This window comes from Aspergillus fumigatus, chromosome 4, assembly GCF_000002655.1.
Source record: "Aspergillus fumigatus Af293 chromosome 4, whole genome shotgun sequence".
Taxonomy (NCBI): Eukaryota; Fungi; Ascomycota; class Eurotiomycetes; order Eurotiales; family Aspergillaceae; genus Aspergillus; species Aspergillus fumigatus.
Window position 1 is genome coordinate 1,661,673 of NC_007197.1, and position 17,116 is coordinate 1,678,788.

Sequence of the window (17,116 nt, forward strand, 5' to 3'; positions counted from 1 at the left end):
TTCAATTCTTGCTTGAGGGTCACCGAAAATTCTACCAAGCAATCTGTCCACAGCTGCTATGGTGACAACGTGTTGGAAGAATATGGCACGTCATCATGACAGTCGCTCCCAATGTTGTCCGCACTATATTCAAGCCTCTGGAGAAGCATCTTCAGTTGATCCCCGTTGTTGAAGGGGAATGCATTGTTCATCACGGTACATTCATCCTTCACGAACGGTGGCTTGCACACAAGCAGCCTTAGGTCATGTACAGGTTCTCCGATGGCACTTCCACTGAACATGCCACCAGCAAGCATCCTTTTGTCTGTCCTGGTAACAAATTTCCCAATGCACCCATCGGATCGACTAAAATAATTCATCAATTCACTGCACAGTTGACCCGGGTCTTGCGGGCCCCACAAAGTAGAAAAGCCATGAACAACATATTTCCAACAGCGGCCTCAACAGACGCGACAGGGAAGGAGCAAGTGTGGCGTAATGAGATGGAAAAGTCTGGCTTGCTGGCGCATGGTACTGCGATGGAATGGTGCTCCTTGAAGAATGCATCATGTCTGTAATGAGGGTTGCAGCGTTCCTGGATGTCAATATACCGTGGTTGAAGAGTGATTTGCTCACGACACATGTTTCAAAGCTTGGCGACTGCTTTCCACAAGCATGGCCGGCGGTGTCAAGCGTTGTAAAATCAGCATAACCACTTGTTGTATATAATGCCGCAGATTTGCATGTCATCTCCTATTCAGCGCCTAGGTTCTCTGACCTTCGTGCCACAACAATAACTCCTCTGACTACTCCGGTCTGACCCCACCAGTCGAAAGCATTTGCTGCCCCCTTGTACCGGCCTATGGTCATCCCGTACTTGCTTAACTCGGCGTCCTGTTTCCTCAGAAAACGTGCTATGCCAGGGAAGACATGTTCCGAAATATCCCGCATTTCGATAAGGGTACTCTCATACCCGGCGTGCTTCAGAATTTGTTTATACCCTGTCTTTGTGACGAAGTTTCCATATGGCATCCCAGCCACCAGGCACATCAAGCGCAATACAAACTTCTCCCAAAGCGTGGCGTGTTCTGAAAGCAGGAGATCGAATGCCATTATAGAGGCCTGCATATCTTGGTACGCACATTTGAACAACCGATCACGAGAAGGTTGAAAGTGGTACAGCGTATCAAGCGCTAATAACCATGTCTGAGTTTTCTTCGGACACTCTTGTATCGGCTCCCCCTTTACGCTCTGACCGAAAACAGCGCGGTGAAGACTCGATTCCCACGAAGAAGGATCCGCTGCGTTGGCAGCAAAGATCTTCACATCTGTTGTTTCCTCAGAAGCTCCTGCGAGGTCCGTGGTAGATCGAACCTGCGAAAGTCGTTCTCTGGCAAATTCTGCTTGAGACTTTACGACCGTGAGACCAACATACGAGTCGAAGAGTGGTCTGACTGAGGAAGCTTCTCGCATGCCACCTGCGGAAGCAGTGGGAATGCCAGCCTTCCTAGACAGTCGCCTGGTTAAGTAGAGAGACTGGTCGCCGCAGCCAATTCCCACATCAACCAATTTCATTTCATGAATAAATGGTTCCGATTGGAAATCATTGTCTGCATCGAACGTGATTGGTGTTCGGTCTTCATTTAAAAGCTTTGCTGTGATCAGGACTTGCTCTAATAGGGCCTCGCAGGCTTCGGGGAAAGAACTTGTGTGCTAAGTCTTCATTAATATCATGTTTTCTGCGGTCCCTTAGAGGAGCAGAACAGTTAGGGCAAATAGAACAATTTGCCGTAGGACCGTTATTCCTAACATACCTTCCAATACCCCATATTCATCCACATTCCCTTTGCTGGAGGGACCTCCACACTTAGAATAGCATGGTCTAATCCATACAGTTCCTTTCCCTCGAGTAAGTCAATAACACGCGCTGTGATCTTCACTATGATCTTTAAGGGGAAGATAAGTCCCTTGAGGAACAAACTAATGAAATTGCCCATCATAAGTTCAGGAAAACTAGGGCACCTTGATTTGAATGGCTGGTGGCTGATTCTGTTTTCCTTCCCACCCAATGTGATATAGAGACACTTGACAATGGTGAGAAGAGCAATAATAATACTTTTGCTAGGACACTTAGAGTCCCCTGTCCTCTACGGAGTAAGTGTTGGTGACAGTAGAAAACCCATGGTTGTGCATGGTTGGTGGATTGAAAGGTGTGGCCTTTCCGTGCTGCGCGTTGGTGCTTTAAATATCCCAGGTATGCTATACCTAGTTTGTTCTAGGGCTAATTCTGTGAGTTATAGTTAATAGGTTCTTTTGTATACTCAGCGCATATACCAGATGAGCAGACAGAAAAATATAAGGTCAGCATATAGTATTGTAGATGTAATGGTTAGAAGTTCTCATGTATTCTATCTCCTAGGATGTTATTCCTTTTAATTTGTGGTATTTCACTAGCATGCCTCAAGCCAAGATGATGATATTTAAGGATATTAATTAGAACGCCTTTGTTTAGCAGCCTGATAGTAAAACAAAAGGTGATTTTAAGGAGATAATGAAGTAATATATACTCAGCCCAGTATGTCTTGGTTATCTTGGCCTGCATTCGCCCACAAGGCGATACACCTACGCCCATAAAGATACGTTGCAGAGGCGCTTTGAAACTCATAATCTGAAATAAAAATTCCCAAAGGGGTGCCCGTGTGACTATCCTGGCTACGAGGAGCTCTTCTACACCTCTTAAAGTATAAACTTCATTAGCATATGGTACACAAGATCTCTCTATAGGATCACATCATTGCGAAACGTGATCATTCTTCCTTTGACCACGGTATATCGACACCCAGGCATGCTGCAACCCTCATGGCGGACACAATACATCCTTCAAGAAGCACCATGCCATCCCAGCACCATGCGCCAACAAGCCACACGTTCCCATCCCCATTGCGCCACAATTGTTCTTTTTCCGAGAGGGTGTTTTGGGACTGGCTCGCGGAAAATATTCTGTTCACCACTTCTCTACTCCTCACAGTCCGTAATACCCGAGTCAGACGTGCGCGGTGAATTATTTTGTTCGAATTGATGGGCTCAATTGGAAAATTTGTCACCATGACAGAAGAACGATGGATGTGGACAGATTCGGTTGAGTTGTTGTCGGAAACCATATACATAATCTCCGGCGGCTCCAGTGCTTTCTTAGCTTCTGTACATAGCAAACCGCCATCAGGAAGAATAGATGTATCGCAATGAACAATGCAGTCTCCTTTAACGGTGGGGATTGACCGTAGAGGTTTCTCTAGCGGCTTGAATATAGCAGCCACTACATCAGGAGTGACAGCCATGATAACATGATCGTATTCTGCTGAGGACACTTTGTCATTCTGGGAATCGATCCATGTGATACGACACCTCGTTCCAGCAGCCTCGACAGCAGTGACAGTTGAGTGAAGCCTAATGGCTAGTCCGTCGGATATTCTTGCCTGAACACGATGAACGCCGCCCACGACAGTGTAATGCGGCTGACGGTATGTTCTCGTCGCGTAGTCTACGACATCAATAGCTGGAAAATCGAGAAGCTCAGCATGCGAACAAGTGGTCATGCTTGACAGTAACGGCAATAGATAGCGCCTGGAGAAATACTGAGGCAATCGTATCCGCTCAAGGTAGCGTCGGAACGATTCGTCCCCACAGGACACAGATTTTCCTTTCGGCCCAATAACAAAACAGCACACAATGAACCAGAAGTAGCAAACTGTCAAATATAACGTTTCGGCAATCCAGTCCATGCGACTCCGGGATCTAGGACGGATCGGTGGTACTTGGTGGTTGCTGGATGAGTGAATAAAATAAGGAGGCTCTCTCTTTCCGCTGGAAGGACAAATTCGGGATAGGGAATAAAGAAACTTGGGCGATACGTAATCGATACCAAGGAAGTCGTACATTCGCTTCAAGTTGATGTGATAGTTATCATCGAACGCGCGCATCGGTATATCGACGCGGTGAGGGAGTTCATCGGTGGCCGCTTCCAGGGTGTATGATGCTGAATCTAATGACAATTGGTCTTGCTGATTTGAATTAGAAGCTACACAACCGTCCTCAAATACAACATCTGGCAGGTTATAATCGTACCTTTTCAAACACTTCCACCCTGTATCTCCCTTTGCTGTCGCGGTGGAGAAGGAACGCCGCCACCAGGCCTGCCATCCCAGAACCGATGACAGCGACGGTTTGTTTTGAAGCCTCGCGCATTATCACTTGTAGAGAGACCGATAATTCATGTATTATGGGCAGGATTGGTTGCAGTGTCAATCGAAATCATGATTAATCCATCTGCATGTCTTTGGAAGTGCTTTGCTTGTTTATGAGCTAGCGCCTTGGCAATCCGGGTTGTAGCCGCGGTAAGGAATTTTCCACCTGGAAAACCCACGTGAGAGTAGGTGTTGAGGGTGTGATGGCATTGCCACCCATATATCTTGCTCAGCTGCATGTGCACTACCACAACTAAGTCGTCCACTGAATGGATGTGCGCTATCGACAGCAATGTCCGAATAATTGGCAGATCTCTAAACTTGTTCCGTCGATCCATTCGGAGGGTTAATAAAAGGCAAGGAGAAGTGGAAAGCGCCATACTTGCGTAGTCATCGTGAAGGCGGACTTACTGCGCATTGCTTCTATTTTCGCACCTGAAGTGGTTTGGCGGAGTGAGTGTCTATAGCGGGTGTTGCACTATGACATTTGTGGACCCGCTCATTGACTCCCTTCTGAATGCAAGATTCTCCTGAGCATTCCGGCAGACGTCGCCAGCCTGGACGATTGTTCGTGGTAAGCTGCACTCCAGCTGCTGGAACAGTCCAATACTGAAAGAATGTCCTCCTCACGCACCTGATGCATCCTATGCGTGTCCAATGACTTTCGGATGTGAGGCGGAACAGTTCCTTGGTTACTATGAAACATCCCCCGTCGCAGGTCCTACTTATCTGCAACACGCTCGTGGTAGTGGCAGCTTTGCGTTCTTCTTTTCCCAAGCCCCTCTTTTGCTCATGTAGAACCACATCTAAATGGAAAGGGTGATGCAAATGAGCATAAGAAAGCAAAACTGTGTAGTCATCAAAGTCAGGAAGCATGTTACTGGAGTACCAGCAGACCATCCCTAGGGAGAATTCCAGGATTAAAAGGTCCAGAAGAACCAAGGGCGCCCAGGCAACTGCCAAATCTCTTTTGGTGGCTTTCTCAAGTCCCTCGAATTAGAGAAGTAGCATAGTCGCCACTACAGCAGATATAACAGCTGTAATGGCTGAACTGCACAGAAAGCCTTCAGAAGTTTTGCGAACTCGCTGCTTATCGGATGGAGTTCGGGCAAGGTCAAGACAGCAACAGCAAGCACGCTAATAAGCGCGCCAAGCACCCCAAAAGTGCTGTAGAAACGCTGGATACGCTGGAAAACCAGGATTGCTCTGATGTCTAGTTGTTTCCCTCATCAAGGTGAATGCATATCTTGGGTCCTCAAAGGTCGCAAGCGAGAAGAGATCCACGATTTCGCGGATGAGTGTCGTGGAGGTGGTGGTAGTGAGGGATCCCCAGCTCCGCTCGTGTACTTGCGTCTGTACTTGCGTCCGGACAAATCAACGACCACCGGATACGGACAACCTTGAGGACGTTTTCTGAAGAAAGAAGTGGGTGATGATTTTATCTCGTTTGATGGCCTTATGGAGGAGTGTGTAAGAGACATTTTTCGACAAGTGTCCAGTGAGAAGCGGGTGCGCGCTAGTCATGCAGTGTGTCAGTATCTCGCTCGCTGCAAAGCCAGGTCACTAGGTAGCTCAGATCATCGCCAACGCAACGAATCCCGCTGTCGAGCGGCTGTTGCTCAACGAACAGATACTTGGGACGAAGTTGAGCTTTACTCTTCATCATATCGCGCAGTATCTTAAGCCTTCTTATGGGCATGGACCATCAAAACCAGGAGTAGGTATATGCGACATCCTGACCAATGATACTGACCAATCATCGCCCAATCTCTATATTGGTGGATAAAACCAAGCTTCGAAACGTGGAAGGATAGCGGTCGCGAGGTGTATGTAGATCTAACTATACTCCGTAGTTAATGATGAGGCTCTATAATGGAAAAAAGTAGTGGTCGCAATAAAAGACCCACCATTAGTATTTGAGCTTAGTGGAAATGTCTAACTTACTGAAATGGATCAAGTGGGATTCTATTCCTTTTCCTGTAAAGTATTCTCACTCTTGGAGCTTACCTTATTCTTAACTTTATAATCACTGTATCTGTAACTGTACCATTCTGTGCCTGTAGACTTCATGGTACATTACGCTAGCAGATATAAATATTATCAAAGGGGGAAAAGAGTTTATAACTAGACAAGCCTGCCAAAGCCAAATAAAAAGAACGAAAGTACCAGCGTAGAGAGCAGGGAAGTTTAATGATGATCTATAATAACACTAATAGCAAGAACAGATGTTGAGATTGAATGCTTAAGAGACGCTGGATCTGCCGTCCCAGTGTAACTGACTGTTTCGGTCACAGTTATCACCCTCATCAGGCTCACAAGTAAAATGAGGACCAGTAGAACTCAAGGTAAAGGTACCCTCAGAATAAGAAGGGGAGCCGAAGAAGAAGCAGAAGTAGAGGAAGTGGAAGCAGCAAGGATTGGGCTCGAGGATCCTACAAGCTGGACCCCGTAGACTAACGTTGAAGGGGTCGGTTAGGTAGTGCTACAAGAGTCTTAAGCCTACTATTTATAAGACTCAGGCTGTAGAGTAGAGTATCAAATAATCCAGGTGGACTTGGCGCAGATAGTGGGCCACCTCTCGTGCTTTTCCTGCTTATTTCTCTAGTTTCCTTAGGAACGGGTTACCGGACAGAAATCAATTTCTGTTAGCTGTTAATGAGCTATTTTCGCTCACATCCCAGCTCAAATACAGCCGTTTCAAGTCAATATGAGGGTGGAGGAGAGGAGAAGCGGCAGGGCAGGTTGATTTGGGCCCGAGGCAGCCATCACGTGCTGGCAGTCGTCCCCCTTGGGACTCCTGACGGTGTTGTAGCCATTATTTACCCAGCCATAATATTCTCTTGCTCCCTTAGTTTACCTGACTTCTTTCATACCCTCCTCTTTTTTCTTTTTCTTTTTCTTCTGCATTATTTAAGATTATCTCCAGTCAGCTGGAGACCTGACGAGCCGTGAACCTGGACTTCAGCAGCCACCTATGCTTCGGTGATTTGTGGCTTATCTGATCGTCCCTCTTCTGTCACCTGCATTGCGACCACATTGACTCGACATTGGTTGGCAACACCGATTATCTGGAAATCCTCAACTCTAATTATTCACCTTGCAATTACCTGCAGATCGTTACGTGGCCAAAATGGCCACAGCTGATGTCCCTGCGCGGACTCATGGTTCGTCTTCTCAAGCGTTCTGCCCCTCATGAGACAAACCCAGACTGACAGTTGATAGTTCGCAGTGGACGTCGCCACCCATTTTCTAGCTGGATGAAGAGACTTACCGGTCTGAAGGGCTCCTCGACCGATTCGGGCACAATTCGCTGGTCCCATAAACGTCATGACGCTCACAAGAACAAGAGAAACAATAAGAACAACCCTTACCCGCTCTCCGGTACCACGAACGTTGTCAGGGAATACAGCAGTGATTTCGTGCCCTCCGTATCGGATACAAATGCTGCGAATGGGCCACGATCGTGCTCATATAGTGAACCTTCCATTGCCTGTTCCGGACACGACAATCAGGTGCCTGCGACAAGTGCAAAGTCAACGGCTCCGACCATCTCAACGAATGGGGACACCGCCATCTCAGAGGCAGCATATTCCAAGTCAGGAACGATGGCGACAGCAGGAGGAGGGATTAGCTCTCAGGGCGGAGGCGAAGGAAGCACCTTCTCTTCGCCCGCGCCGTCGGTCCGTTCGTTGACAACTACCTTGACTACCGTGCAATCCGCCGCGCCATCCATCCACTTCTACAACGTGCAAAGTACACATCAGGGCCTAGCACATGCGAACTCGACGCACAGCAACGCGAGTCAACAAGTACAATTTTCCCAGCCATTTCCTTCCTCCCCCGCGACCGCAGTGCCACCCCACCTTGTCCCTCACGGTCACTCCCATACATACAGCACTGCGACTGCCAACAATATCCTTACTGACAATGCATCCATCCTCACCCTTGCTTCGTCTTCAAAACGGCGCCGCAGGAACTCGCTGGATACGAACGCATCGGTCCGCGCTCTCGCGCCGTCCTCTGTATTTGGTGGGAGTCGGGAGAGCCTGCCACTGAGCGTGCTCAGTGCAAATGTTGGAGAGCCATCCAACACGTCCACATTCAGTACACCCGGGGTACTCAATCGTCCTAGCATGGTGGGTCTTGCTAGCGCGGAACGGATTAGTGTATACTCAGCGTCTGGTGCGATCGCGAGCGGCGAGCGAGGGAGCTACCATAACAAGCCGAATCCAGGCGCGGGGGATGGTGCAAGTGTCAAGAGTGCAGCGTATTCGCACAGTCGCAACGACAGCTATGCGGCGAGCATCTCAGGCGGGATGGGTGTCGCGATCGCCAGCGGGTCCGTCAATCAGCCCATGACGGGGAGGGTCAGTCGTCGCAGCTCAGGGTGGGGTGAGATAACTGGCGATGAATGCGACCGGGAGAAAGAGGACAAGGAAGAGCGGCCAGCAGAATTGAAAGAGGAGGACTCCTTTGATGATGTGCCTGAAGGGACGACTGAGACGACAACGACTGTGACGACAAAGAATTGATGATGCCGAACATGATAAGGCTTTATACGCAGGAGAGTCTGCCGTGAGCTGCGCAACGAAGTTACGCAAAATATCTGCATGAAAGAGTGGGTTAGATTATTACCAACAATTTCCTGCCTTTTTTTCCCGGTTGCGAAGGAAGGATGAGGTCTGTTTGCTTGGAATGGGAGTCAACTTTCCTTAACCTGGGAGTTTGGGTTTCTTACTGGTTTTTGTATCTAGGTATACCTTGGTTGTTGGATGCATGGACACTTGATATCCCGCTGGCATTGTTTAGCATGATTAACTTTATTCATTATTTCTTGCTAGTTGACAATTGACTGCGGAGTCAATCCCAATCCCCTCCTCAAAGCCAGGGGTTAGCAAATCAGTGTGGACCGACGTGCCCATGCGCGCCTTTGCCAGCGGCTTCTATCGCAATCTCATTCGCATGTATGACTATCTGGGGGTTTGATAGCACTCGCAGCCGTTTGTTTTTCGCTTCTCTCGGCTGTCTTCGGGACGACCACAGCAGCAACAGCAGGAGGAAGAGCCGTATATGGTCCATACTTTCAACTGCCACCAGCTGTCCCCACTACTCCCTCACAAGGGATACGTTTTCCAGTGGCTTCCCGAAGCTGTTTTTGCGCTTGTGTGCTAACTGTCATTCACCGTGTGTTGCTTTCTTGTCACTCCGACAGACGAGGAAACGTTCGGCCACTATCTTCGCCGCATCTGTCTGCCGCAGTACTACAACGCCAATTACCTCTGGCCGTTGATTTGGGCGCCTGTACCTGCTCGCAAGAGGAACTGCTAAGATTTTGCTGCAGTGGATGTGCTCGAATACAAGAAGCTTACGCATCGCCAACCGCCTTACTTCGTGACAGATGGGGTTTACACTGTCCAGGAGACGCTCCTGCGAGGGCTAGACGCGCAGGTTAGTGTACAGCCGACCAAAGTCACGCCGACTCCGAACGGAGTTGAACTGTCGTACTGTGGAGCAGACAGCGAGGCTCAGGAATCATTGACTTGTTCAACCTGGTTGTTCTGGTTGTGTCCCCAGACGTCGTGGCGCACATCTTCGAGCCCTTGGCATCGACTCTGAGCGACGTCCACACGATCACGGTGAAGGCCGTGACGCATACCGACTTTCCAATCTCCCGCAGGTCGGGACAGGAGTCAAGCCAGAAGTCAGGGTTTCCAGTGAAACCGGAACCCCACAGCACATTCTCCTGCGCTCCAACGCATTCACCACGGCATCAGTCCACGTGCAGCTAAACTCGGTCCTTGTCACGGCAAACCCGCCAACGCTTATCGATGAGACCAAAGTCATTCAATCCGCGTCATTTACGTGCGTCCTGCGAAGTCTGTAGAGCCGACGGCACATCAATCGCGTTCTTGACAAAGAGGGCAAACGCGCTGTTTTCAAAGGGATCAACTGGCGCAGCGACGATAACGGTGTGTATCTAACGGAGAATGGTACTGGGATGGAATGGTGCTCTTGAAGGGCTGTATGGTCTCTGCGATACGAGTGGCCGTTGAATTGGGGGTGGAGGTCCCATGGGAAAGAGATGAGGTTGAATCAGGAGTCTGACGTGAGATGACTGCATATACTTAGTAGTAAGCCTGTGGAGCCAATGACAGATACTAGCATGTATATGTATATTATAAACACGGATAATGGGACTAAACGACGTCTGATAATTGGATTTGGCTCCATCCTGGCCCCGGGCGTGATGACTAGCGAATCTGTGTTTACCGCGCGTATGTTTGCTGCTTTTTCTCTTCACTCATAGGTATTCATTCCCAACACAAAACTCGCCTTGAACACCATCATCTGGTTTCTCAGTCTTATTCGACGCTGTTCTAAATTCACATTCAGTCTAAGATGGGGTGGGGTGACCGGAACCTCTACAGCTTCCACCAATGCCGCTCTGGAGTCTCGGAGACAGTCTCCCACACCGGTTTGAATAGCTTCATATCACGCAGCCACTGTTCTCCTTTTCATGGGGAGAGAGGCGCTCTCGGAGTACAAGCGCCTGGGTGAGGGTACGCTGGCGCCGCTGTGAGCGGTAGGAATGCGAGAAGAAAGGCGAACATGTTGAACCATGTCGACGCTAGACTGACGCCGGCCAGGAGGATGAACAGGACGAGGCTTGTGGGAATGTTTTACTCTGCCATTGGACGTTGGATTTACAGGCCTGGTAGCGATTTGTAGATGGTGAGGGCATGTGTGTGACCTGTTAGAGCGGAGGGCAGACCCCCACACAGCAATAAGACTCGCCTACCAGCTGTGTGCTAGAATATTACACATATCCATTGAGATGAAATAAGGGGGGAAAAATGGATTGCGGTCTAGATGGAATCCATCCAACATGGCTCGCTGATAAACAAACACATTAACATATCGTCAATCATAAGTCTCGCTCATCCACCCTTTGCTCCGTGAGACGCCTTCCTCATTGCCTCCAGATAATGATCAACCAGATACTGGTTCAATAGTATTAACAGGAAAGCTGTAATAAATGACGGGAAACAATATATTCACTTTTTTTTTTTTTTTTTGTTTTTTTCTTCTTTTTCATTTGGCTCTGCTCACGCAGTGCCAACACCGATCTTGGACTCGGAACTACTCCGTTCAGCGTCGGCCTTCTGAGACGAAAGGAACTTCTTGAACATGTTTGCAATGTCGGTCTCGGACTTCTTGGTCTCCTCCGCCGATTTGCCGTTCTTCTCTGTGATCAGGTTCTTCAGCCATTGATTCTCCAGCTCCAGCGCGGTCACGCGGGCCTCAAGAGCGGCATTCTTCTCGGTGGTCTCCTTGACTGTCTTCTCCAGCGCTTGTTCCCGGAGCTTCTTCTTGACGCGGAATCGCGCGCTAGCAGCCGTGTTCCGCCGACGCTTGTCCTCCTCCGCAGCAATGCGGGCTGCCTCCTCCACGCTCATAGGTGCCGGCTTTTGCGTGTTCTTGCGCTTGGGTCCCGCCGCAGTTGTTGCAGAGGGGGCTTGAGCAGCTATTGGGCTGGTAGCTGGGCCAGCGGGCGATGCTGCAGACGAGCTCGACTGACTCGGCGTGGGGTTGGCGTTGAAGGGTGCATTTGAAAGCCCTGAAGGAATTGATGGGATCGTTGAGAATTGCGTATCTTGAGCCGGAAACTGAGAATTGATCGAGTTCAAGTTGGCTGCCGAAAAATCGGGCATGTTGCCGAAACCATCTAAGTGTGTGAGATTAGCCTCAGGCCACAACCGATCAAAAATGCAGTCCCTCGAAAGCCAAGCTGGACAACACAAGAAATCATTGCAGGATAGAGCATCATGCTGAAGCAACTGAGATTGACGAGCGCGACCTGCTATACTCGTGCCAGATGAATGCAACAAGCATTAGTGACACAAGGGGTGTCACGTGATATTGCGCCATACTTGACCCCATTCACGACAACGCTAAATTGCAAATTTGATGCAGGAAGCACATAACCTTTTTTTAAGATAGCCGCACAAAGACAGGGGAAAAGGACTCATGCAGGCAGGGGTTTGTTTAGGTGCTCGGCCCATCCAATGATGGCCCGTGCAACGGAAATAGCAAACCGCAACCATGTGCCCCCAATGATCAGAGAGGATTGCGCAAGATATCACGAGTCGTATGAGACAATGAGGGGAAGAAGAAGCAAAAAATGTCTGAGCGCGATTGACAGTAATAGCATGATTGATCATGCTAAATGAACAGGGGACGAACTTGTGCGGGGAACAATTCCGCCATATGTCCAGCTTGGGATGAGGGAAAAGATCAGACCACTAGAGCTAGGTTTTCACTCACCCCCTAGAAGATCCAGAAACTCCATATCGGGATTGTGGGCAGCAGGTCCTCCATGCTGCTGGTCCGTTGTCTTTGCACTGTCTTCATTCACGGCATCAAACGAAGGCAGGTTGAGGTCTCCGAGATTGTCGAAATCGAAGAACTCGGTATTTGTGAACAATGAGAGTTCAGCATCGAGGTTGAAAGTATCTTGTCTCTGTTGCTGCTGCAAGGCCTGGTCGTACGGCGAGGGAATGGCATTCAAATCCTCGAGGTATTGAGAGAAGTTGGGCGCACGGCGGCCGTTGTAACCGGACATGTTGTAGATGTGAGGCTAAGCCTCTCTCAAGTTATCGAGACAAATCGAGTAGTAGCTGTTGGCTGTCTTCGTCGGTTTGATTTCCAGGTGATGCCTTCTTCAAATGCGTCCAAGACGAGGGGCAGAATGAGTCGTCTATATGACTCCGCCGTATTAATCTGAGATGATGTCGTAGCACTTGTCTGATGTGCTCGAATAGTCGCGGGGAGGTCGAATTGACTATGGAAGAGGGTCCGGAGATGGAAGAGAAGAAGAGAGAGGAGCGAAGAGACCAGACAATGAATAATACTCAGTGTGGAACGTGGGAGATCGGGGGAGCGTGGATGGGAATTTGCGCGGTGGGGGGGTGGGCTGATGATTAATCCGGCGGAAGTAAGTCAACGCTCTTGAAGATGAGTGGTCGGAGCGATCCGATCTCAATGATTAAAAATCGAAGAAGGGCACAACAGCCGCCATCTGACAAAAGCAAACGACTAATAGTTAATTCATTGATGCTTGATAGTAGTATTCTATTCATCTTACTTGACTACTTTATTGCTTTGTTGCTTATTACTTCTACAGCGGCAATACAAAGCATACTCATCGAAAATATAGGATCGAATATTTTCACTCAAATCCTTTTTCATCACTGGCAATCAACCACGTTAGGATAAAAGTTCCTTTGTCTCGCCACTGTGCCTCATTGACTTTTCCGTATCGAGAAAAGATTACATCGCTTCCGAGTCATCCTTTTCGGTGACCGAGATCGGAGTCAACTAGATTCAAAGCCCCCTCGAACCAGGCACTGTCCAATTTCCGGGAACCATTATTTCACGATGAGGTATGCGAATAGTGGTAATCTGTCAACTACTCTCTGTTTTTTTTTCTCAATTGGCACTGCTACTATGGTCCATACCTTATGCTATGCAACCTGTCTGGGTAGTCTGCAGCTGTGTCCCTGCTCGATTTAGCCTGTGTTCAGTGTTACTGGCGAATAATAGGGGCTGCTTACTTCTTAATGATCACAAGGAAATTGACTCTCGTATAGTAAGAATCAACCTGCCGTATCTCGTAATCCGATTCCTTGTGCGTCGAGTGGTTGGCTTCAAAGCCTCATTTTGGCGGATTATTCCGGGTTAGCTCCTCTTTTTCTTGCATGACGCGGTTAGCGCCTGAATCTCTGTTGCAGCCCTATCCATGACCCTTGCAAATATACCGTAGTAGCTTATGATGCTGCAGATAAGCTACTGTACTCCCTACGCCTGTAGATTTCGCTTGGCCGTGTTTCTAAATCCTTCAAGGTGTGTCCGTGCCCTGTGGCCTGTGTGCGGAGTGCGGAGTGCAACACTATTAGTAATGCTACCAACTTTGATAATGCCTAATCATACTGAGAAGATCTGTGGAGCATTGAAGAGGCGTGCTCGTCAGAGTCACAAAGCAACTAATTATGGTAGCACAATGTACGAGACCTTCATCAGAGAGCATGTTACAGACGACATATTGATTAAAGCTGTGGAGCTTTTTCAACGAAAACTAGGGGTTCTGGGCAAAGCTATCAAGACAAGCTGATGAGCAGGCTAATTGCCTCTTGAGAATACTCAGAGAGGATTTCGACAATGTATACGGTGTCATGAGCTCTCATCCAGCTACTTGTCTGGCAGCCGCCAGCTCTTCTGGGCGCAAGTGCAACTCGAAGATGCAATTTTCTGATTCTCATGGTGGAAAGTGACTATCGAGAAATATCCCTCGATTTCATTTGCGAAATTGCCCATTCTATCACGTCGACGCCGTCAGTAATGACCTGATAACATCTGCTTGCAAAGGACTGAAGTCCTCGCATTGTGAAACAGTCCAACATGCTCGCAAATCACAGACGAATGACACGCATTCCACAGAAAATAATAATAATAATAATAATAATAATAATAATAATAATAATAATAATAATAATATGGCATCTTACACGCACGAGAGGGATTGGTCGTAATACTGTCACTTCTACTGAAATCGTCCATTTCATAGTGACCCTGACAGATGACAGCCATGACAACGTCACACTACAAGGGACTTCAACGTCCTTCCCAGTCTTACTGAAGGTACGTTTATTGGCACCGACGCCTGGAAGGAGAACAAAATGGTCATCGACTTCCCAACCAACACAATCCGCGTCGACTGGCGCAGGAGAGAGCGGAGAGAGCGACGACGGCAACTTTACTAGCCAGGATGGGCGCTGAGATAGGAGACAGTTCACTATGGGGTACCAAGGTCATTGGGGAATCCTCGCGGCAGGAGGAGGACGTCGGATAGAGATGACTGGCCCGGCATAACAGCACCAAGAGAAGGTAGCCGTTTGAATACTACTGCTAATGCTACCATCTCTTGATAACTGTGCTCTTCAATGTAATCTAAGCTCATATATATGAAACCTTCCTCCACAGAAATTCCATACCTGTACGTCTTGAGGCAGATGTTGCATTTCTATACAATTCTGACTTCGCGAATCATCAAGGTGGATGTCAGACCAAAACAACTTCATGATGGCTCAATGGGGTGTTTTGGAGTTAGAAGCCCTCCACAAGAGTGGGAAATAGCAATCGGTAATAACGTGACGTTTCTGCTTATCTCCACGTGACTCATCTGCTTTGTTTATTCTAATCTATTTCTGTGTTAGGCCTGGAGTCGCAATCGAGCGTTTCCAAAGGAATCGTGCACCAACTGTCATATAACTCAGCCTCATGGTTATGCTTAGTCAATAGTATAAAGAGGATCAATTCATCGCAGAAATGGCGCGTCCAAAGGCTATCCGTGCGCCTACAGCCGCCAGTCTACCCAACACTCTGCGTCTCCCCTCCTCGACCTCGTCTCTCATAAAGTCATTCTCACGACTATCACGCCACGCTCTGCTGGACCTAGTCTTCCAGTGGCTCGATGATCGCAACGCACAATTGTTTCCACCATATCTTCAGAAAGACGAGATCGAGAACCCCGCCGACGATAAACTCAGCCCGTACCCGGCCGCCGAAACGATCGAGGACGTCCGGAATGCTTACCAGGATCTACAAGACAGGAAGGGCGGCAAACGCGAAGTGATTGATCGTATATTGGAGGGCGACTGGCGACACGGTATCACCCTGCGACAACTGGCAATGGTGGACATTCGGTACATGGAAGATCATCCCGCAAGTCTGCGATGGACAGCATTTGAACTCAGTCGCATTGGCATGGACGGAACTCAATCCGCAGGAGCAACAACGCCCGACGTTTCCGCATGTCTACCGCGCATCCACGCCACCACGTTCCTGAGCAACCTTCAACAGCAGATTTCTCCTCTGGTGAAAGCGCATTACCATCTCGTCCGCTCGTCCTCGCTTCCGCTCTCGTTCTTGCGCATTCTAGTGACCAGTTCTCCATACCAAAACCCTCGCCAGCCACCTGAGGCTCTGATGGACTCATCTCGAGTGATGTACGTGGCTTTCCCCGACAGTTGCCCTTTCATCTACACGTCCATAGCAACATCGCCTGTCGCAAAATCCAATACAACCACCAACCATGCCGTCGCAACCGATGCTCGAAGTCTGCAGCGCATTGTCCGAGACGCTTTACCCAAAGCATTATCACGACCTCAAGAGCGATATGCCCTGAAAGCGACCTCTCTAACAGCGAAGAACCTGCAAGCGCTGCTGGCGCTCCGTGGTCCTGGAAGATCCAACGTGGCCCATGGGGCGTTCAGTATATTCGCGGACGCGGTACTCGAAGGGAGTCCCTTGGACCCACGTCCGTCGGATACGATATCTCCCAGAGAGCACTTCTACCAAGACTTAGACAAGGAGAACGAAAACCAAGAGGACGGCAACACGAGCAAAGAGACGGAGCCTAGTTCCCATGTTGCTAAGAAGCGCAAATTAGCTGTCCATTCTCGTTTTGGCACAACTGGAACCCTCTCGTCTGCCCCTCTGGACCGCCTCGACGTGCGCCTGCTTGATCCAGCAGACGATGAGGATGACGAACATGAGGTGGACCACACGCAACCATCAGTATCACTCACATTTGTCGGCTCGGACGTCATCAGTGGTATCCGCAAGCTCGCCGAACTGGGTGTCGTTGACCCGGAGCGTATGCCGTCCTGGATGACGGGCGAAGAAGCAGTCAGCGTAGCTGTCGTTCATCGAGGAAAACGTGTAGTCAAAGCTGGTTGACGGTAGGGCCTAGTCTCCAGGAACTTGATCGCGAACCAGGAACACATTCTGGTGAAGAATAACGCTGGAGCTCCTCCGGTGCAACTGCCGCGAAG

At 49.0% G+C, this 17,116-nt stretch overlaps 5 protein-coding genes across 5 annotated transcripts; 2 read left to right on the top strand and 3 right to left on the bottom strand.

Moving 5' to 3' along the window:
• Positions 1-732: 732 nt before the first annotated feature.
• AFUA_4G06500 (uncharacterized protein) lies at positions 733-1,976 on the bottom strand (the record flags this gene model as incomplete). Its single annotated transcript, XM_747083.2, has 2 exons — positions 733-1,692; positions 1,794-1,976. The coding sequence occupies 2 exons, from the start codon at positions 1,974-1,976 to the stop codon at positions 733-735; spliced, it is 1,143 nt and encodes a 380-aa protein (XP_752176.2).
• Positions 1,977-2,549: 573 nt separating this feature from the next.
• On the bottom strand, positions 2,550-6,152 carry AFUA_4G06510 (uncharacterized protein). The gene is made up of 3 exons (XM_747082.2): positions 6,131-6,152; positions 4,105-6,063; positions 2,550-4,040 (listed from the first exon to the last, which is right to left on the bottom strand). The coding sequence occupies exons 2-3, from the start codon at positions 4,222-4,224 to the stop codon at positions 2,787-2,789; spliced, it is 1,374 nt and encodes a 457-aa protein (XP_752175.1). The 5' UTR covers positions 4,225-6,063; positions 6,131-6,152; the 3' UTR covers positions 2,550-2,786.
• A 339-nt stretch (positions 6,153-6,491) lies between these two features.
• AFUA_4G06520 (uncharacterized protein) lies at positions 6,492-8,755 on the top strand (the record flags this gene model as incomplete). The annotated part of the gene is made up of 2 exons (XM_747081.3): positions 6,492-7,387; positions 7,446-8,755. Exons 1-2 carry the CDS (start codon positions 7,354-7,356, stop codon positions 8,753-8,755), a joined length of 1,344 nt encoding a protein of 447 aa, XP_752174.2. The 5' UTR covers positions 6,492-7,353.
• Positions 8,756-11,329: 2,574 nt separating this feature from the next.
• Positions 11,330-14,232, bottom strand: AFUA_4G06530 (putative bZIP transcription factor (MetR); the record flags this gene model as incomplete). The annotated part of the gene is made up of 2 exons (XM_747080.2): positions 12,549-14,232; positions 11,330-11,949 (listed from the first exon to the last, which is right to left on the bottom strand). Exons 1-2 carry the CDS (start codon positions 12,844-12,846, stop codon positions 11,330-11,332), a joined length of 918 nt encoding a protein of 305 aa, XP_752173.1. The 5' UTR covers positions 12,847-14,232.
• A 1,376-nt stretch (positions 14,233-15,608) lies between these two features.
• On the top strand, positions 15,609-17,021 carry AFUA_4G06540 (CENP-N/CHL4 family protein; the record flags this gene model as incomplete). Its single annotated transcript, XM_747079.1, has 1 exon — positions 15,609-17,021. The coding sequence occupies one exon, from the start codon at positions 15,609-15,611 to the stop codon at positions 17,019-17,021; it is 1,413 nt and encodes a 470-aa protein (XP_752172.1).
• Positions 17,022-17,116: the final 95 nt, after the last annotated feature.